At 45.6% G+C, this 21530-nt stretch overlaps 1 protein-coding gene across 2 annotated transcripts in view; it reads right to left on the bottom strand.

The window, feature by feature from the left end:
* The window catches only part of rin3 (Ras and Rab interactor 3), a 161378-nt gene that overhangs the window by 53413 nt on the left and 86435 nt on the right, over positions 1-21530 (bottom strand). The window contains exons 4-8 of one of the 2 annotated variants that reach the window (XM_072492338.1): positions 21230-21319; positions 16423-16495; positions 8979-9070; positions 4030-5457; positions 1492-1800 (exon numbers count right to left, since the gene is read on the bottom strand). In XM_072492338.1, coding sequence (XP_072348439.1) covers positions 1492-1800; positions 4030-5457; positions 8979-9070; positions 16423-16495; positions 21230-21319 — 1992 coding nt within the window. The remainder of the gene's footprint in view (positions 1-1491; positions 1801-4029; positions 5458-8978; positions 9071-16422; positions 16496-21229; positions 21320-21530) is intronic. The other variant, XM_072492347.1, reaches the window with a different exon arrangement.

Raw genomic sequence — 21530 nt, 5'->3', positions numbered from 1 at the left:
GTCATTTGCACAAAGGTATGCCTCAGGGAATCTGTTTCCCCATTGGAGATTTGAAATGGGGAGTGTTACATGGAACTCTACTTTAACTTTTGAGGCCCACATTACGTGGATATAAGAGGTTGTAGTTCCTCTTCCACTATTTGAAGGAGCTGTTCCTCACTTTCTGGCTGCATTTAGCTCAGGCTCCTGATCTTTGCCACCCCCCCCCCCCCCCCCCCCCCCCACACACACACACACACACACACACACACTCACGCAATACAGAGGAAAGTGGGAAATTGGAGGACCTCGTGTCGGTCTGTTCCTGGACTTGGCCAATGTGGTCATCCACAGTGGCCAGTGGGGCTGATTGCTTAGGCTCCCTGCCTCTAATCTATGGCTATATCCAGACCCAGGTAGCCTTTGATAAGGAGCACTCAGTATCTGCCAATACACTTAATACTTCCCATGGTCAGTGGGCATTGGAGGGACTAAGGTGCATCGTAGAAACCAAAGTAATATTCTGATTTATTTCAATAAGTCTCATTTCTCTTTTTATATGGCTTGAGTGTTTATTTTAAAGGGAGATTCTGTTTAAAGGCTTGAGGCATATGGTCAAATTCTGCTCCCAGGTTATCATTCACTCCTTAATATTTCCCAACATTTAATGCAAACCCATCTCAGTAATCCATTTCTACCTCACCAATGTCACCTAATTACAGGAGATTGCCAATGAAGTGCCGGATTAGGCCAAATTATGGTCAGTTGGGTGCTTTGACTACAAGAGGTTTGGTACTCTCACAGATGACAAAGAAAGTAAATACTTTGAAGGCCAAAGTGGTTATTTGGAATTAAATAACAGTAGATGTTTAATATTTCTAAGTTATATTGCAGTAGCCCCAAACTCAGGGCAATTAGAGACGGGCACCAAATGCTGACCTTGCGGGTGATGCCCACACCACATGGAAGAATTAATAAAGATGAATTTAATGCCCTACTAAATTACAAATATTAGAAGCATAGTGTATTCATTTTTGTTATCCGGTATCAACCCAAAAACCTACAGGACAAGGCGTACAGTAAAAGTAGGGTTTGGAAATTGTCAAGGGAAATATGTGGATTCAGTGGGGGTTTTATGATCTTGTGATTTGGACTGGACTGCTAATGTAATGGAGATAGTGGTGAAAGTTGACAAAGTCACCAATCTGTAACAAAGCAGGTCATTTTCTACTTCAGCATGTCAGCAGTAATGTAACGGGAAGAACTTCATACCCAAACAGCCCACATCCCCCACACCCATTTTGGAACCCATCTGATTTTCTTCCCATTTGGGCCAATGAAATAAAATTGGATGAGTGCCTGAACAGACGGTTAATTTGACCGGCCACATTAGATGGTGAAGTTGAAAACTACCCGCCCCCCGCCCCCCCCCCCCCCCTCCCCCCTCCTCGCCGAATAAAACAATTAGTCCAAAGGTATGGAAACAACTCACAATGGAAATGAAGAGTTTACCTGCATTTCCAACCAACATTGAATCATAAATCAGCTTGCAGGCCTTGAGGAGGTAAGTGACCTTTTTGTCAGGTGAATAAGCCCGGTGCATAGTGCTGAGTTTCTGCTGTATTTTCTCCAAAAGGCCAGTTTCCGGCACGCTGGTAGACACTCCCAAATCAGTGGTGGTTGTGGTTTGCACCGTCTGTTGGTTCTCCTTCAGAAGCTTCAGATTGCCATTTTTGGAATGAATTTCCTTCAGTTGAATGTTGATGTTGTCTTTCAAGGGTTTGAGCACACACTTACACAAAGCCGCTTCCACAACAGCTTCTAAAAGAGATAAGAAGACTGCTCCGTTAGTTAAGCAATACACATTGCTCAAAAGAGGCCATTGGGAAATTATTTATAATTAGAACCATAGAATTCCGAAAGTGCAGAGGGAGGCATTTTGGCCCATCGGGCCTGCACCGACCCTCTGAAAAATCACTCTACCTCGGCCCACTCCCCTGCCCTATCACCGTAACCCCATTATCCCAGCTAACCTGCACACCCCTGGACACTAAGGGGCAATTTAGCACAGCCAATCCACCTAACCTGCACATCTTTAGACTGTGGGAGGAAACCGGAGCACACGGAGAAAACACAGGAAACACCCTCATAGACACAGGGAGAAAGTGCAAACTCCATCAAGACAGTCACCCAAGGCCGGAATTGAACCCAGATCCCTGGCATTGTGAGGTAGCAGTACTAACCACTGTGCTACCGTGCATTCCTAATTAATTTGACATAGTTTAAGTAATCGGTAAATTATTTATTTTTTTTCCAATTAAGGGAAAATTTAGTGCGGCCAATCCACCTAGCTTGCCCATCTTTGCGTTGTGGAGGTGAGACCCACGCAGAAATGCGGACAATGTGGAAACTCCTGGTGGCCTCCTGGGCTAGTTTTGATTACCTAAAAAGATTGAAGAGGAATTGTCCAGATTTTTATTCCCTAATTGCTCTTTTTTTTAAAAAACATCCGGGTTTCTCTTGCCTCTCCCAGCTGGTTGCTTGGTTCCGGGTGGAACAGGGAGCTGATTCGGAAGCACTGTCACAACTGCATAAGTCCCGCTGGCTACTGGAATTGTTGGCTTCTCATCAGAAGCAGTAGCCGAACAGCTTTCAGCTCTGCTAGAGCTCTTTGGTGGCCTAAATTAAAGTGAAGTATAGCTAACCTGTCCTGAACAGAGAACATAGAACATACAGTGCAGAAGGAGGCCACTCGGCCCATCAAGTCTGCACCGACCCACTTAAGCCCTCACTTCCACCCAATCCCCGTAACCCAGTAACCCCTCCTAACCTTTTTGGACACGAAGGGCAATTTAGCATGGCCAATCCACCTAACCTGCACGCCTTCATACTGTGGGAGGAAACCGGAGCACCCGGAGGAAACCCACGCACACACGGGGAGAACGTGCAGACTCTGCACAGACAGTGACCCAGTGAGAAATCGAACCTGGGACCCTGGCGCTGTGAAGCCACAGTGCTAGCCACTTGTGCTACCGAGCTGAAGTATTTGCTGGTTGTCCCTTATCACTCCAATCCAAAGGGGCTGGTTGCCACCTCTAATGCCCACCTTCTCGGAGTGATGATACCTTTTTGACAACTTCCCAGGAAAATTATTTAGGAGTTGTGTTGGTGACATTAACATACAAATGAAAGGCTCCTGCTTCTTGATGTCATCCCAGAAAATCCCCATGAAGCACAAGGGACTCAGGGACCCACTGTTTCAAATACCCAGAACCAGGTACTAATGGGGCATTAGGCCAATTCAGTCGCTCCTGTGGAAAGGTTTCTTATTTTACTAAGCAGAACTTACTGCAATGTCTTGACCATAGAGAATTAATAGAAACACTTCACACTCGAAAGCCAAAGGAGAGTTGACAATCAAGCATTTGTAATTTGGCTAAGTAACTTGCAAAATGACAATATGTTCATTTGTTTTATTTTCACCCTTAGTTAATTCTTTAGCGGCAAATGCTTTAACTGGGAGTTTTAACGGAGCAAGAATTTCTTCTAATAAGTAGCCATAAATTCACAGACAGTTACAGACCAAAGCAAGCTGTTCAGCCGATAATATTTCTGGCATTGCTTTTCACCAGATGTGACATCTACAGTATTTCCAAATTCTCCTGCGTTTCTCCCCTCCACATACCCTTTAATACTCCTCCAGCTATCTAATTCGTAGGTTCGTAAGCAAAGGAGCAGGATTACGCCATCGGGTCTGCTCCGCCATTCAATCATGGCTGATCTCATTCTGGCCTTAAACTCCACCGTCCCGCCCATTCTCCATAACCCGTCAACCCAGTATCAATTAAAAATCTGTCTAACTCTTCCTTAAATTTACTCACTTTAATTCCCTTTCAAAAGGCTTTGTGGTCTCGGCCATGACAACACTTTGTGGCGTGGAATTCAATATTCTAACCATTATTGTGCAAGAAACATTTTTCTAACCCCTCCATCAGTGGCCATCTTAGGTTGGGGCCCCATAAGTTAGAAATAGCAGAAGCCAATCCTTACCCAATTTTTCTTCCGATTGATAAGATGAATCTACCATTGAGGTCAGCTCAGTACTTTGCAATAAATAGCTCTTGAGCTGCGTCATCATCTGCCGGATTTCCTGCAGCATTTCTGTGCTTGAGGTGTGTTTTCCCATCACTTCCAACGTGTAGGCTTTATAATCCTGGACCAGGTGACCAAAGTACGATGCCTTCTCTTGCGCCAGCTCGGTTATTTTCTTCAGGATTTTTCTGTCTGTTGAACGGAAGGCATTCAAAACGTTGCTCAGTGCAACTATTGACAGTCTGTTTTTTGCCTTGTCCAGCATCATGGTGTGCCGGTGTTTCTTAGGCCGCAAGTGAGCGTTTACTGGATCCTGCTCTTCCTCTGTGCTGCTGGTAGAGAAGGAATCTACTTCTGAACCAGGAGCCAGTACACTACCATCAGGGGAGTACAAAGACCCATCGGCTATTTTCAAATCCGCGAGGTTACGTGACTGCACACCCTCACTCTCGACTAAGGAGTCAGAGGCATCTTCAGACTGATCCTTTATTGTACCTAACCTGTCGGTGATCTTTGACGCTTTGTTTTGCTGGCCTGTAACAGGGTGTTCCTGTTTGATCTCTTCCTCAGCAATTTGGTAGGACTTCTTTTTCCTTCTTGGAGGTGCCACAGGTGTAGAATGGCATGTTTGTTTCCTCTGCTCAGGACTGGACCTGTCTGAGGTGCAGTTGTCCAGGTCGCCCTCAATATCCTCGGCTTTTTCACTCAGCAATCCCTGTTGTTCATTCACGACAGGCTCGATGAAGACTTCAATTGGCGGCTTCTCCTTCCATGTTTCATTGCTTTGTGCAACTGTCTCAGCCTCTTTCCTTGCCCCCTCAGTCTGGCTGCTGTTAATGTCTATAAGTTGCTTTTCTGATGGCCGGCGCCTCGGTGGGACTGGTGGGAATCTGTCACGATTTTGAGTCCCTATATTGTCCGCATCGATTTCAGTCTCTTTCCTCCCATCTGACAGGTCTATCAAATTTTCATGATCCCTTCTGATGTTGATGTCTTCACCGTTTTTCTTAAACTCTCCGCCACGCAGAAACTGGACTCCTCCACCTCTGCAGCTACTGGACAGCGCAGCAATCAGTTCTGAGGGTTTTGGTCGGGGAGGGAGTGGAGGAGGACGCCTCACCTTCAAATCCATATTATTTGGAGAGTTTGAGTTCTGCTTCACTGAAGGGGCAGCGCTGCAGTATTCTTTTATGAACACAGGATTGACAAACCACAACTTGTCATTTCCTGCTGTAAACTCAATCTCACATGAGCATTGTTTTTTATCAGTGGACAGACGAGGAGCCGTTTGAAGGTTACGAGTCTGATTATTGACGACGTTCAAATCTTTCAAAACTGAGAACGTTCCTTCTTGATATCTTTTGTTAATGTGTGAATTCCAGAAATCTAACACAGAACACAATAAGCAGTCAGGCTTTTCATTCAAAGGAGTAAAACATAAATTGCTGAGTAACAATCCACAAATAGCCATGTACTGATAACATGTGTTAACCTTGTATTGATTAGATATGAATGCGAATATGTGTAATTCTAAAATAAGTTAACCGTATCTAAATGGATGCAAAGATTTGTATTATATTTTCCACCGCTTACATCTATGAAGACTGCCAACAGGTCTCATTGCTGATGTTGCAGCATGGAGAATTCGCAACTGTTGGATCTCATTTGACTGGACTGGAAGTGGAAGAGTTATAATAATAATCTTTATTATTGTCACAAGCAGGCTTACTTTAACATTGCAATGAAGTTACTGTGAAAATCCCCCAGTCGGTACACTCTGGCGCCTGTTCGGGTATACTGAGGGAGAATTCAGAATGTCCAATTCACCTAACAGCACATCTTTCGGGACTTGTGGGAAGAAACCGGAGCACCCGGAGGAAACCCACGTAGACACGGGGAGAATGTGCAGACTCGCACAGACAGTGATCCAAGCGGGAATCGAACCCGGGACCCTAGTGCTGTGAAGCAACAGTGCTAACCACTATGTAACCGTGCTGACAGGGGTCCGAGGTCAGTGTCTTAATCTGTGGCTTTTCCAATTTTCCAAAGCGTCAGGGGCAAGTCAGGTACACCATGAATGGGTGCACTGACCTTTGAACTCATCTCTCTCATCTGGACATGAGGTCTGGCAGTTTCAGAATTTAAAATTCTACTTCTTAGATTCATTTTTAATATTTCTTCCAATTAAGGGGCAATTTAGCGTGGCCAATCCACCGACACTGCACATCTTTGGGTTGTGGGGGTGATACCCACGCAGACACGGGGAGAATGTGTAAACTCCAGACGGACAGTGACCTGGGGCCGGGGTCGAACCCGGGACCTCAGCACTGTGAGGCAGCAGTGCTAACCACTGCACCACATGCTGCCCACTACTTCTTATATTCATGCACATTGCAACGAACCGGAAATCCTCAACTTGATTGGACAATTGGTTACCCATTTTCAACCTGTGTCGGGGCAAATCTCCTGCACTTTTTCCACTCCCTGGCTTTCGTGGATGAGGCACAGAAATTGCGGCAAATCTATGCCATTTATTGGCGTCATCCTGGAGATTCTGCAGGTCTTCCATCGAGGAACGGTGAACGAATGGAGAATTGTCATATGTTTTGTGCTCCCAGGAGTTCAAAATAATCAGTCTTTTAGACACAAATGCTGGAGCTTACATTGAATTGTATTTCTCAGATCTCACCATGTGCTGCAGAATGATGCATTCTTGCTCTGGGTACACAGCGTGTAGTACAGCATTAAATCAGAAAGTACTGGAAACACTCAGCAGCATCTGTGGGGAGAGGAACTGCCAATTTGTTGAGGAACTGTCAAGTTATTACAGAAATGACAAGCTGTCATGGAACTGTCAAGCTGTTAAGGTGCTGTTGAGTTGTCAAGGCACTGTCAAAAAACGGGAAAGCTGTCACGGAATTGTCAAGCTGTCCAAGGAACTGGCGAGCTGTTAAAGAACTTGAAATCTGTCAAGAAACTGTCATGCTGTTAAGAAGTTGGCAAGCTGTCAAGGAGCTGCCAGGGAACTGTTAAAGAACTGCCAAGCTGTCAATGAACTGTCCAGTTGTCAAGCAACAGCCAAGTTATTAAATAATTGTCAAGGAGCTGTCAAGGTGTCAAGGAGCTGTGGAGATGCTAACGAATTGGAAAAGAACTTGAAAGATATCACGTAAGTGTCAAGTTGTCAAGGAACTGCCAAATTGTGAAGGAGCTGTCAAGGAACTGTAAAAGAACTGTTCACCTGTCAAGGAACTGTCAAACTATCAAGGAACTGTCAAGGGATTTTGGTAGGCTAGGAGTGTGAAACCAGAAGTGTGGAAACATAAGGCACCACTTTGGATATGGTCCTGGAACACCTTTGGTAGAGGTAAGGCACCCTTTGGGATTTCTAAACCAAAACATGGTTATGCGTAAAAAGTGCGCAGGATCATTGGAACTGTCCAAGCTGTCAAGCTGTCTGAGAACTGTCAAAGATGTCAAGGAACTGTTAAAGAGCAGGCAAGTTGTCAAGTAACTGTTAAAGGCATAAAAAGATACGCTGTTCATTGGCATGGAGGTAAAGGGAAAAGGATGGTGTGTGGGGGGGGGGGGGGGGGGGCATGTGTTGGCACCAAGCTGGCATAGGGGCTATAAAGGGCTATGAGGATGTGGGAGGCTTGGAGTCATGGGTGGTGGGTGGGATGAAGGGGTTGGCATGGCTGGGGTGAGGGCAGCATGTAGGTATGTGAAGAATCAGGTCTGGATGGCTGCTTAATCAGTTTTTAAATAACATAAAAGTGCCAGGGCACAGGGGCAGGCCGGTCAATCAGCCCACATCGACACCTGGCAACTTCGTATTTGTTCTAGGGGTGGCAGGCCCGATTTCGAATTCAGCCTGTCCGAGGCAAAAAATCCAATTGTGCATGACTATATTTAAAATGTCAGGCTCACGGAGCGGGGAATTCTCCTTGATCTGTGTACCCAACCCAGGTGTGACATCTGGGCCAATCTTTTCTGGATTGTATTTTCCAGTCGTATCAGATTTGAAACATTGGGCGCGGTTCTCTGCCCCCCCCCCCCCCCCCCCCCCCCCCCCCCCGCCCCCCGGGCGTGTTTCCCGATGGTGGTCGGCAGTCTACAGCAGGATCTTCTGATTCCGCTGCCGCCAATGGGATTTTCCATTGAATCCACCCCACACCCCCGGGAAACCCGTGGCGGGAGTGCGCCGACGGCGGGGTCGGAAGACCCCGCTTGCATGAACAGCCGGAAGATCTCATCCATTAACTCTGTTTTTCTGAAACGGCCTGACATGCTGCATTTTCCAAGCACATTCTGTTCTTATTTCAGATTTCCAGCATCCACAGTATTGTGCTTTTATTATATGACCAAAGTACAGTAGTGAGTAATGTGGCATTTTAAATGTATACCTACACATGACAATGATATTACTGAATCAGATTGGAATAATATAACAATATTTAAAAAATTCAAACAATATTAAAAAAATGCTTGCCCAAATTTTCCCCTTGTCTCTCTTGGGGAACTCTTGAAGGCGACATTCATGGAACTTGAAGGGGTCTCACCATAAGTGTTAAATATTTATACAAGGTTAGGCATGGTTACGACCTGCACATTGACGATGGGCCAAGTGGCCTCCTTCTGATTATAAAGTAAAATGAATATTATTTTGTTCACTTCTTTTAACTGTGCATGCAGAAAAAAAGTGCTTTGGTTCAAACAGTGAACCAATTATGTCATTGGTAAGGAAATGGCTTTGGATGTGTTATTGGAATCAGTGAGGAGAAGGAGCCTGTGTAAACGTAATGCCTTCTACTTTGTGGTGTACACATGTTGCAGTAAAACTGCCAGTGAGCATTTTTATTAAAGATGTCAAACACGGATTCACCAAACTTTCCTCCAGTGCGTACCTATTCCCAGATGTGAAACAACTTGCAGCTCATCAGAGTTTGTTGCATCTGCTATTGCTTGGGGCAAAATCAGTGTAGAGGGCAGAATATCTCTACAAGTAGAAAGAAAATGCAGAGTTAGATCTTAAAAATAGACATAGTACAGCTGAATGGTAAGTCGAAGGACTGTTGAAAGATTCTATCAGAAAGCCCGTTAACCAATAACTTTTAAAATCTATTGCGCTTTAGATTTGCAGCACTTCATCAGAAATAAACATGTTCTCACCGATAAATAGGAGATTGAGAGCTGACATTGTCATTTTTAGGATTCTGAAAGGAACAGATAACAGAGACTATGGCAGGTTTTTTCTCCTTATCCATAACAACAGAACCACAGGAAATGGCTTGGGCATGTAGGATGGTAAATACACATGTAAACAATAATAGGGGAGTCACAGGGCATGGAGAAGGTGATAGGGCATCGGAGACGGCGATAGAGCTGCTGAGAATGTGATAGGGCTGCGGAGAAGGTGATATGGTTGCGGAGAGGGTGACAGGGCTGCGGAAAAAGGTGACAGGGCTGCGGAGAAGGTGATATGGCTGCAGAGAAGGTGATAGGGCTGCGGAGAAGGTGATAGGGCTGCGGTGAAGCTGACTGGTTACTCAGAAGGTGATAGGGCTGTGGAGAAGGTGATAGTCCTACGGAGAAGGTGATAGGGCTGCTGAGAAGGTGATAGGGCTGCTGAGAAGGTGATAGGGTGCGGAGAAGGTGAGAGGGCGGCGGAGAAGGTGATAGGGCTACGGAGAAGGTGAGAGGGCTGCGGAGAAGGTGATAGGGCATCGGAGACGGCGATAGAGCTGCTGAGAATGTGATAGGGCTGCGGAGAAGGTGATATGGTTGCGGAGAGGGTGACAGGGCTGCGGAAAAAGGTGACAGGGCTGCGGAGAAGGTGATAGGGCTGCAGAGAAGGTGATAGGGCTGCGGAGAAGGTGAGAGGGCGGCGGAGAAGGTGATAGGGCTGCGGAGAAGGTGAGAGGGCTGCGGAGAAGGTGATAGGGCTGCAGAGAAGGTGATAGGGCTGCAGAGAAGGTGATAGGGCTGCTGAGAAGGTGATAGGGCTGCGGAGAAGGTGATAGGGCTGCGGTGAAGGTGATATGGCTGCGGTGAAGGTGAGAGGGCTGCGGAGAAGGTGATATGGCTGCGGATAAGGTTATAGGCTGCGGAGGAGATAGGGTGCGGAGGAGGTGATAGGGTGTGGAGCAGGTGATATGGCTGCGGAGAAGGTGATATGGATGCGGATAAGGTGATAGTGATGCGGAGGTGATAGGGCTTCGGAGAAGGTGATAGGGCTGCGGAGAAGGTGATAGGGCTGCGGAGAAGGTGATAGGGCTGCGGAGGTGTTAGGGTGCGGAGAAGGTGATATGGCTGCGGAGAAGGTGATATGGCTGCGGAGAAGGTGATATGGCTGCAGAGAAGGTGATAGGGCTTCGGAGAAGGTGATAGAGCTGCGGAGAAGGTGATAGGGCAGTGGAGAAGGTGATAGGGTACGTAGAAGGTGATAGGGCTTCGGATAAGGTGATATGGCTGCGGAGGTGTTAGGGTGCGGAGAAGGTGATATGGCTGCGGAGAAGGTGATACGGCTGCGGAGGTGATAGGGTGCGGAGAACGTGATATGGCTGCGGAGAAGGTGATAGGGCTGTGGAGAAGGTGATAGGGCTGCGGAGAAGGTGATAGGGCTGCGGAGAAGGTGATATGGCTGCGGAGAAGGTCATAGGGCTACAGAGAATGTAATTGCAGGTCATAAACTTCACAAACATGATTCAAATGAGCAAGTGCCTTTGGACCTGTGGCTGCCAAAACTTTCTATTGGCGATTACATTATTTATATTGTTCATGTTTTGCAAGGCAATCCATAGTGTGTCTGTCAGTGAGGGTCTTATGAAGAGTAGCCACTGTTGCAATGTAGGAAAATATGGCAGCCAATTTGTAGATCACAAAGCCCCAAAAACAACAATGAAATAAATAACAAATGATATAATTTTGGTTTTAGTAAAGGTGGCTGAAGGGTAAGTATTGGCTGTGACACCAGGAGAACTGAATTTCTTTGAATCGTGCCAATGGGATTCTTCACAGCACCCGAGAGGGCAGATTAGGCATTGGTTTAATGTCTCACCCTAAAGACAGCTCTTCTGACAGTGCAGCTGTCCCTCAGTATTGTAATGGAGCATCAGCCTGAGTTATACGCTCAAGTCTCTTCGAGAGGCAGATGTGCAACCGTTGTGGGGTGACTCACACCAAATTCCATCATATGCATCCCAAATACTTTTGAACAGAAGAGTTTCAATGTGTATTAATAATGCCATAACATAATTGTTAGCTCATCTTGGAGGAGATATTATTAGGGGTTGAGGCTATGTCTCAATTCTTGTTTTCCAACACACATCTGTGGTTTTGCATTGTCACTGCTGACTCATGTGGTCTTTCACAAGTGGAAGTGCTTTAACCCTTTGCTGTCTATTGGATTTGCGTTACAGATGCACTTGCTTTTACAAATGAGTGAAACAACTTATTAATATCAAGTGCAAGTCTTAAGTTTTCTCATCCAGAAGTTAATTCTTTGAGATGACACACTGTATAATGATAAATGCAAAAGAGGTTCTCATTGTAAATACAAATACAGTGCATTAAAGGATGATGCAATCTTAATATCTTTGTGTATTATCTCGCCGATACACCCAACCATGCAGTCCACAATTATATTAATTAAGAGAGAGACAGTTGCATAAAAAAGAGGAATATTAAGGAGGGGGACAAAAGATGGAGGATAATACCACGTTTATGATGTGGATGAAAGCACCAGTGCAGATTCGATGGACCGAGTGGCCTATTTATGTGTATAACATTGCCTGGTTCCATTGAGTCAATTTTCAGTTCAGGGCCACAGCAGACAGTCTGCAGGGGTGATGCAGTTTTGAAGTCTGGGTCTCATCCCCTTGCAGTCGAGGCAACTCACCAGTTGAGGATGCTGGGAAAGCAGCTGGCTCCCAAGCAGAGCCTACGGAGAGACTGGAGGAGGGTGTGGGGAAGAGTTAGAGGAGGCACAAGAATATGTATTTCTACGCGCTGCACTTTTGAGAAGCCTTCGAGGTCGTTCAATGAATAATGGCTATGTTGCTGAAAGTGAAAAATTAGCAGAGCATGCACAAGACACCCCTTTGTACTTCAGGCTTATAACCAGGGCCCGAGAACATACAAACAAGGAGCAGGAGTAGGCCATTCGGCCCCTTGAGCCAGCTCCTCCATTTAATAAGATCTGATAGTAACCTGAATCCTGCATTCCCAACTAGACCCGATAACCTACTGGCCCCTGACTGACCAAGAATCTATCCACCGTGACTTAAAAATATTCCAAGACTCCACTTTCACCACCTCTGCAGGGAGAGAATTCCAAAGGCCCGCAATTCACTGAGGGAAAAAAATTCACCTCATCTCTGTTTTAAATGGGTGACCACTTATTTTGAAACAGTGACCTCTAGTTCTCGATTCTTCCACAAGAGGAGACATCCTTTCCGCATCCACCTGTCAAGATCCCTCAGGATCTTATATCTAGATACATCACAGGACCTTTTCTTGTACATTAGGTGTGACCTCCTGCTTGAAACAGGAGTGCTTCTGACTGTCCTTTTCGAATCAATACCCAACAATGTCATAAATGTCCTAACTCCATTTTTAGGCTGATGCTAACCCATTTACACAAGCAACAGTACTTAGAATTGGCTCATATTGCTCTGTACCAGAGTTCGTGCCTGGAACCAAATCTCTTGACTGCAGAAACTCAACATGCAGAGAACAATGGTTCTTTGTACTGACCCTCAAATGGAGTTCAGCAGTACACACGCACATTAATAGGGAGAGCAGTGCTTGACTTCAGTACCATTCTCCTTGGAGCCTGGGCGCTGACAAAGTGCCTTAATAGATTGCCCTTTATATTGGTGTTCATGCGTGGTGGTTTATTCTGCATTTGAGACACCACATTAGATAATGAAATTGTTTGGATTGCAATCTGTGCATACTAATTCCAAATTGGATGCTCAGAATGATCCTGCATAGGGATCACCAGAGGGATATTTACTGGTCGACACATCGTTGGTTATAGGGTGCTGTTTCTTTGACCTGTTTTTTCTAGCTCTGGGGACTTCTGTTGAATGCAGCCTCCAGAGATAAGGTACTCCTGCCATCACCCATCCTGGGGTAGTGAGCCACCATGGGATTAACTCAGGATCTCCGGAGGCACGTTCCAATATTTGCTTGAAAAGGACACGATGGAATGGCTACGCTGCCCGTCCAAAACCAGTGAAAGAGACCCAAACCGTTTTCTGAATCAGCCTTCAATTAAACACCCTTGGTATTAATCGGATAGAAATCGGATGATCCTGATGTTTAAAGTCGAGAGGGAGGGTGCAGTTCTCAGGGGATTGGGTTACATGCGCTGGCAGTGGGCTGGAGGATTTTGTGTCCCAAGAGGTCCACTCCTTCTCCTACTCACCACACAAAAATGAAAATGAAAATTTTGGGGGGCTTTTTAAAAAAATGACCTCTAACCTTCTCTTTAACGTCGATTGGGCTGAATGAATGTCAAGAAAAAATGGATGAAGTGTGAGTATCACATGCTCAGACTATCTGTATCTGAAAATCAGCCTCCTATCATTTCCATTTCAATTTACTTCTTAAAGTGGCTGCCATTGTGAAACAGTGCGCTGATTGGCCATTTCACTGCTCACCTCCATACCATTCGATAGGTCGTGGGTATCTATGGGAGACCAGGGTAGTCCTACCTCCGCGCACACTCCCCTGCTGATATACAATTGCCGTACATCTGGATTTCAGGGAGGAAACCGGCAAAAAGGTTCCCCTCCCCACATGTGCGCATGCGTTGGTGGGCGTGTGCATGCTTTGGTGGGTGTGTGCATGCTTTGGTGGGCGTGTGCATGCTTTGGTGTGTGCACATGCTTTGGTGTGTGTGTGCATGCTTTGGTGGGCGTGTGCATGCTTTGGTGGGCATGTGCATGCTTTGGTGGGCGTGTGCATGCTTTGGTGGGTGGGTGCATGGTTTGGTGGGCGTGTGCATGCTTTGGTGGGCGTTTCATATTTTTCTCCAGTGGGACCATGGAGAGCAGTAGCAGGTACCAAATATAATCAACAACAACAACTTGTATTTATATAACACCTTTGAAAAAAAATGTCCCAATGTGCTTCAGAGGAGTGTTGTGTAGCAAAATTGGACACCAAACCACATGAGATATTGGGGGGGGAGATGACCAAAACCTGGGTTGAAGAGGTAGGTTTTGAAGGAGCATCTTAAAGGAGGAAAGTGCAATAGAGAATGATTACGGAGGGGATTGGGGCCCAGGCGGCTGAAACCCCATCTAGCAATGGTGCAGCGATTGAAATCGGGGACACTCAAGGGGCCAGAATTAAAATGAGCGCAGATATCTTGGAGGATTGTTTGTCTGGAGGAGATTACAGAGGTAGCGAGGAGTGAGGCCATGCGAGGCATTTGAAAACAAGGACAAGAATCTTAATATTGCAGCACTGCTCAACAAGGAGCCAGTTTAGCTCAGCGAGGACAGGGGTATGGGTGAACAGGTCTTGATACAAGTTAGGACACGGGCAGCAGAGTTACGGGTGACCTCAAATTTACTGAGGGGAATAAGTGTTCTGGAATAGTCACATCGAGAGGTAACAAAGGAAGAGAGATACATTAGCAAATGAGCTGGAGTCGTGTAGAATCATAGAATTTACAGTGCAGAAGGAGGCCATTCAGCCCATCGAGTCTGCACTGGCCCTTGGAAAGAGCATCCCACTTAAGCCCACGCCTGCACCCTATCCCCATAACTCAGTAATCCCACCTAACCATTTTGGACACGAAGGGACAATTTAGCATGGTCAATCCACCGAACCCACACATCTTTGGATTGTGGGAGGAAACCGGAGCACCCGTAGGAAACCCACACAGACATGGGAGAAAGTGCAAACTCCACACAGACAGTCCCCTGAGGCCAGAATTGAACCTGGGACCCCAGAGCTGTGAGGCAACAGTGCTAACCACTGTGCCACCATGCCGCCCTATGGAATGCGCTCCACTTACTTAAGAGCAAAGAATAAAGAAAAGTACAGCACAGGAACAGGCCCTTCGGCCCTCCAGGTCTGTGCCGATCATGGTGCCCTAACTAGAAACAAAACCTTCTGCCCTTACTCAGTCCGATTCCCTCTATTTCCTCCCTATTCATGTATCCATCCAGGTGCCTCTTAAATGTTGCTAATGTGCCAGCTTCCACCACATCCCCTGGCAGCGCGTTTCAGGCACCCACCACTCTCTGCATGACAACCGTAACCCGCACATCTTCCTTAAACTTTCCCCCTTTCACCTTGAACCTGTGCCCCCTTGTAATTGATACTTCCACCCTTGGAAAAAGCCTCTGACTGTCCACCCTGTCAATGCCTCTCATAAGTTTGTAGACCTCTATCAGATCTCCCCTCAGCCTCCGTCTTTCCAGTGAAAACAATCCTACTTTACTCAACCGCTCCTCATAGCCAACACCCTCGAGACCAGGCAACATCCTGGTGAATCTTCTCAGCACTCTCTCCAAAGCTTCCACGTCCTTCTGATAATGTGGTGATCAGAACTGCAAGCAATACTCCAAATGTGGCCTAACCAAAGTTTTATACAACTGCAACATGATTTCCCAACTCCTGTACTCAATGCTCCGGCTGATGAAGGTAAGCATGCTGTATGCCTTCTTAATCACCTTGGCCACCTGTGTTGCCACTGTTAGGGGACTGTGGACCTGCATGCCCAGATCCCTCTGAATGTTAACATTCCTAAGGGTTGTGCCATTTACAGTATAATTCATACCTAGATTTGACCTTCCAAAATGCATCACCTCGCATTTGTCCGGATTAAACTCCACCTGCCATTTCTGTGTCCAAGTCTCCAATCTATACATGTTGTATCCTCTGACAATCCTCGGCCTATAATTTGCTGGATTATCCCTGCTTCCTTTATTAAATAAGGGAACAACATTGGCTATTCTCCAGTCCTCTGGAACCTCGCCTGTGGTCAAAGAGAATGTGAAGATATCTGTTATGGCTCCAGCTATTTCTCTCTGGTGGTGTAAACTCTATGACATCTATGACTAAAACCTGTGCTGCAGACGTGCACTCAGTTGGAATTGAGCTCAGGCTGTTCGCAAAAGGGTAATAAAGATAAAAATCAGGTCCAGCCAGCGGCAAACACACAGCACAGAGACAGATGCCAAAAAAGAGTTTTTTCAATTGATAAAATAATGTCAAACACATTACATATAGTTTTGTTTATACAATGGCAATAAACGTACTGAGATTGCACAGAACAAATGTTAAAACCCTGTGTTATGTGTAACATCATGTGGATCTGTGACTTACCTGCTCACACAATAGAACGCCACCATTTTGAAGATATCTTCAAACACCAATAAGGAGCCATCCAAGTACATAACTGAAAGGAAAGTAGAAAATAATTGAGAGCTTTGGTACCCCTGTATAATAGTGTCATATTGCTTGTAAAGAGCTAGGAACTAATCGTTATGTCAGGATAACTCTCGGGGTGCTACATTTTACTGCTGAATCTACCTGTCCACCAGCCACATAGGGAACAGCAAGATATCTACTCAATGAAACATCAACACTTTGAGTTTAAAACGTGATTGTTTCTAACTTCGACGAACTAGAAGACGTAACATAGTGAGTGGCAAGGGGTACTTGTGAGTTAAAAAAACCAAACATTTTAAATTGATTTAACGCAGAATTAGATTAAAAAATCAACCAGATTTAGTGCCAGAGAGATATAAAAAACTGAGCGAATCGTGCAAAAAGTGGATTGACAACCATGACAATGTGCGCATGTGTATTGGGGCCTGATAATGTCACAGAGGCATGTTGAGAAGTTTAAACACAGGTGCAGACTGACATTCAGTAGCTTTCTGAAAAGACACCAGCGCAGAGGAAATGTTATAATAATAAAAGCTATATTGTTTTGTGGGGAGGTGGCAAAAGGGTTAAATTTGTTTGATAGAACCATCAAATTCCTACAGTGCAGAAGGAGGCCATTCGGCCCATTTGACTCTGCACCAGCCCTCTGAAAGCGCACCCTAATCAGGCCCACTCTTCCGCCCTATTCCAGTAACCCCACTTAACCTGCACATCTTTGGACTGTGGGAGGAAACATGGGAACCAAGAGCAAACCCACATGCAAACTCCACACACACACCCAAGGCTGGAATTGAACCCAGGTCCCTGGCGCAGTGCTAATCACTGTGCCACCTTGTCACCATGCCGCCCTGAGCTGGAGTGAAGATGAGAACAGAAACCCAGACAATTTGCTTTGAAAGGTTCAGCACACACCTCCATCCAAAGTCAGATTAAATGCTGAGAGGCTGTTTCCCCTTGTGGGAGAGTCTAGGACCAGAGGGCATAATCTCAGAGTAAGGGATCATCCATTTGAGATAGAGATGTGGAGGAATTTCTTCTCTCAGAGGGTACTGAGTCTGTGAAATTATTTACCACAGAGACGCTGGGTTGTTAAGCCTGTTCAAGGCTGAGATAGACACATTTTTAATCAATAATAATAATCTTTATTGTCACAAGTGTTTTGTTATGCTCTTGACGTAGCATAAGCTGCTTCCTTGATGTGCACTCTGACAAAGGAAGGTTCAGACTTGGAGATAGCTTTAACGCGTTTATTAAACTATTAACAATTCTCCTACTTGGATTCAACTCTACTGTTAATCCTTCTATAGCTGCTCAGACTGACGAACCAGTCTGCTACAATCCAGGTGGTGGGAGTGATGTGTTTCAAATCAACCCTGTGTACATACTGAGGGTCTCCACTGGAAAGAGACTGAGCATGTGTGATGTGTCCTTTTATATGGGTTGGTGTATTGCCCTCCTGTGGTAGTGTCACCTCTGTGTGTATCGTGACTGCCCATTGGTTGTGTCCTATCCTACTGACCTATTGGTTGACTGTCTGTGTGTCATGTCTCTGGTGTTCCCTCTAGTGTCTAGCTATTTGTAGTGTATGTACATTAACCCTTTGTGTACTTACAGTGATGTAGATCACCACATCCCCCTTTTTTCGTGTTACATATTTTCTGTACAGTGTTAAAGAAAATTGAACAAACTAGGTAGATGAGATACGCTGTACAAGTTATGATAACAGTGATCATTAAACAATAAATCCAAATCATATGCATGAGTCCAAAGTTCATTAATTATTATGGTTGAGTGGCTTTCTTGTTTGGCTAGTGAGTTAGTGATGTTGATGGTGGCATTACATTGTAAACGCCATCAGTGTCCCTGTGCTGAAGGAACCAAGAAGTGGTCATATCACGTTTTGTCGGATTTGGACTCTTTTTTTTCATTCGATGCTTGTGGTGGTAATTCTTGATGTCAGCTGTCCCGAAAGCCAGGTTGCCTGTTGGTAGTGCAGCAAATGTGAATTGGTAAGATGCATCGTCCCGCCATGGTATGTCATTGTACTGAGCTGAGCAGTAACAGTGTCCCTCATGGGCAGAGTTGTACCATGTCGTACCAGTCGTAGTTCCATTGGCATTGTTTTTGTCGTGCTTGTTGTCGATGTTGTTGCCTTTGGTACGCTTCTTGTTATTGTCTTTGATGTTGTTGTTGTGTTGGTTGGTTTTGTTGTCGTGTTTGCTGCGCTCAAGGACCACACTCTGTGGATAAAACGAGTCCTTCACACAGTTACTTGTGTCAGCGTACTTTGTGGCATCTGCTGTCTCCTTGAGCGTGCCGTCACTGAGTTTGCGGTGCATCCCGTCTGGAGTCATGTCCGTTTCACCTGAGTCAGTTTTGGTTTGTCGATGCTCCCCGCCTGGAGCCCTTTCTGGTTCACCTGAATCAGCTTTGGTTTCTTGATGCTCCCTGTCCGGAGTCACTGCAGGTTCACTTGAGTCAGCTGAGATTTCTTGATGCTCCCCGTCCGGAGTCTTTTCAGGTTCACTTGCATCTTTTGAGGTCTCTTGATGCTCCACGTCTGGAGTCAAATCATTCAGGAATGCATTTGCTTGTGGAGAGGCTCGAGCGTCTGAGGTTTGAAGTAACGTGGTGTCACCGGAGTCACCAGTAGTCTCACTGTGATTGTCGAGTGCCGCTGTACATTCTAGCTGAGGTCTGTCACGTTGCACATCTGGTATGGGGAGTGGGATGCCGTCATCACTTGTCTCACATACAATGGGTAGAGCCTCAGTGTCTTCTTGTCTTTCACTTGAGCTGGGTAGACTGTCAGAGTCTTCTTCTGGTGGCGCAAATAATCTGGGTGGACTGTTATAGTCTGCTTGCTGTACACTTGAGCTGGGTAGACTGACAGAGTCTTTGTCTTGTTCACTGGAGCGTGGTAGACTGTCACAGTCTTCTTCTTATGGTCTTATCCATTGATATGAGTTTCAGGGCCTGAGGCAGGAATCAGGTGAGCCTGCTGACAATTTCATAACAAGATTGAAAAATACCAGAAAATGTCAATTTAAGGACACAGATGAAAGGCAACTAGATCAGCATTTGCGGTTCTGCACACCCTGAAATTCCAAAAGACTTAATTGGAAAGGACAGACTCACAATATCGCAGACTGTAGACACTGCCAGAGCAACTGAAGCCACAAGAAGACAGATGGAGAAGCTGACTACCCAAATGATTGCCTTTCAGTTATGTCAAGAGAAAGGCAGCAGGGTCATCGTGAACCAGCAACAAAAGACTGCAGACCAGACAAAGAGGAAGATGTGGAAGAGTTGTGGACAACCAGATGAGTTCACAGGCAGAAGGAAACGTTCTGCATATGGATTAAACTGCAAAGCTTGTGGAAAGCTGAATCATGGGGAAAAGCTGTGCAGAATAAAGAAAGAAGATGGTAAATGAGTTATCAGAGACAGAGCGACAGGGGGATTGAGAAGTGAAAGGACAAAATATCCATACCCTTGCAGATGACGGGCCCAATCATGTGGGTGCGACAGGGATCTCGGGTTGCTGGCTGGAGAGCCACCACATAGCTTCATTTCAGGAAGGTCAATTGCATCTTGTGTCACTCAGGCCAACAGTGGGCCCTCCCAGGGGTCAAGGACCCCGGGGGCAGAAGTCCCACCCACCAAAAGCTGCTGGCCAATCAAAGGCAGGCGTCTTCTGTACTCAGCAGCACACTAAGGAGGCAGGTGTCAAAGGTGTTGAAAGAATGGTGTCTACATGAAACATGTGTTAGGAGTACAGAAATAAGCAGCAGGAAGAGGAGTTGGCAGCTGTTAAAGTACCACCCAGACCTTGGCATTCTGTAGGAGCCGATTTATTCACACACAATCAAGAATGTTATCTTGCAGCTGCAGACCACTACTCAGTTCCCTTGATGTGAAAGGGGAAAGATTTGAGAGCTACAACAATCATCTCAGAGTTGTGTTCACTGAGAAAGGGACGAATAATGTGTGACAACGGAATCCAGTTTGCTTCAAGTGTCCATACTTTGCCTTATTGTCACTCTGATCTACACCTCTCAAGGCTGACGTGAAATGAGCTGCTGAGCTATTGAACGGAAGAATGTACGAGACAACTCTGCCAAGCATGATACTCCATCCCAGTAGCCAGGAGGAAGCAACAACTTATTGTTATACTGGTAGGAGGAGGTCAACGTCAAAATAAACATCCTAAAACCTTGTCTGAGCCATTGAAAGGAGAAAGCGTACATGTACAGCATCCAATTATTAAAACCTTGAAAGCCAGCAAATGTTGCTGGTAAAGCAGAATCTCCAAGGTCATGCAACATAGAAACAAAAGCTGGTCCAAAGATGTGCAGGTTAGGTGGATTGCCGTGCCTCTTTGTGTCCAAAGAGGTGAAGGTTAACTGGGTTTATGGGGACAGGGCGGGGGAGCGGTCCTAGGTAGGGTGCTCTTTCAGAGGTTTTGGTGCAGACCCAATGGGCCGAATGGCCTCCTTCTGCACCGTAGGGGTTCTATGATTCCATGGTGAGCAAATGAGAAGGAACAGGGTTAATATTCGACCTACACCTGGATTAGAAATGCAGAAAAGATCAAAAAACAACACCAGGAACATCACAAACCAGCAAGTCAACATCAGCAGCATCATTAACAAGCAGTGCAACATTAACAACATTACCAACAAGTGACACAACATTAGAAACATCAAGCACGGCACTTCAAACACCAGGAACAACTTACATAACATAGCCTGTGCCGCGTGCCAAATGAACATCAGATCCACACGGCAAAACAACCTGCCGTCTAAGCGATACCGTGAATAATGTTTCTCTGGGAAAAAAGTAAACAAGCTAAAATAGACCCTTAACGTTTTCAGTTAATTGATAAAATTTGATCGTTAATCTTCTTTAGTTTAGAAAAAAGTTAATGTATGGAGCAGTTGTATTGTGTTAGAGGAATCATATATGTTTTTAAAGAAAGAGGGATGTTATATTGTTACTTTTTAAAATCCTTTATTAGTGTCACAAGTAGGCTTATATTG

The sequence above is a fragment of the Scyliorhinus torazame genome, chromosome 2, assembly GCF_047496885.1.
Source record: "Scyliorhinus torazame isolate Kashiwa2021f chromosome 2, sScyTor2.1, whole genome shotgun sequence".
Taxonomy (NCBI): domain Eukaryota; kingdom Metazoa; phylum Chordata; class Chondrichthyes; order Carcharhiniformes; family Scyliorhinidae; genus Scyliorhinus; species Scyliorhinus torazame.
Note: the sequence above shows the minus strand (reverse complement) of the source record. Positions and strands in the feature narration are given on the sequence as shown.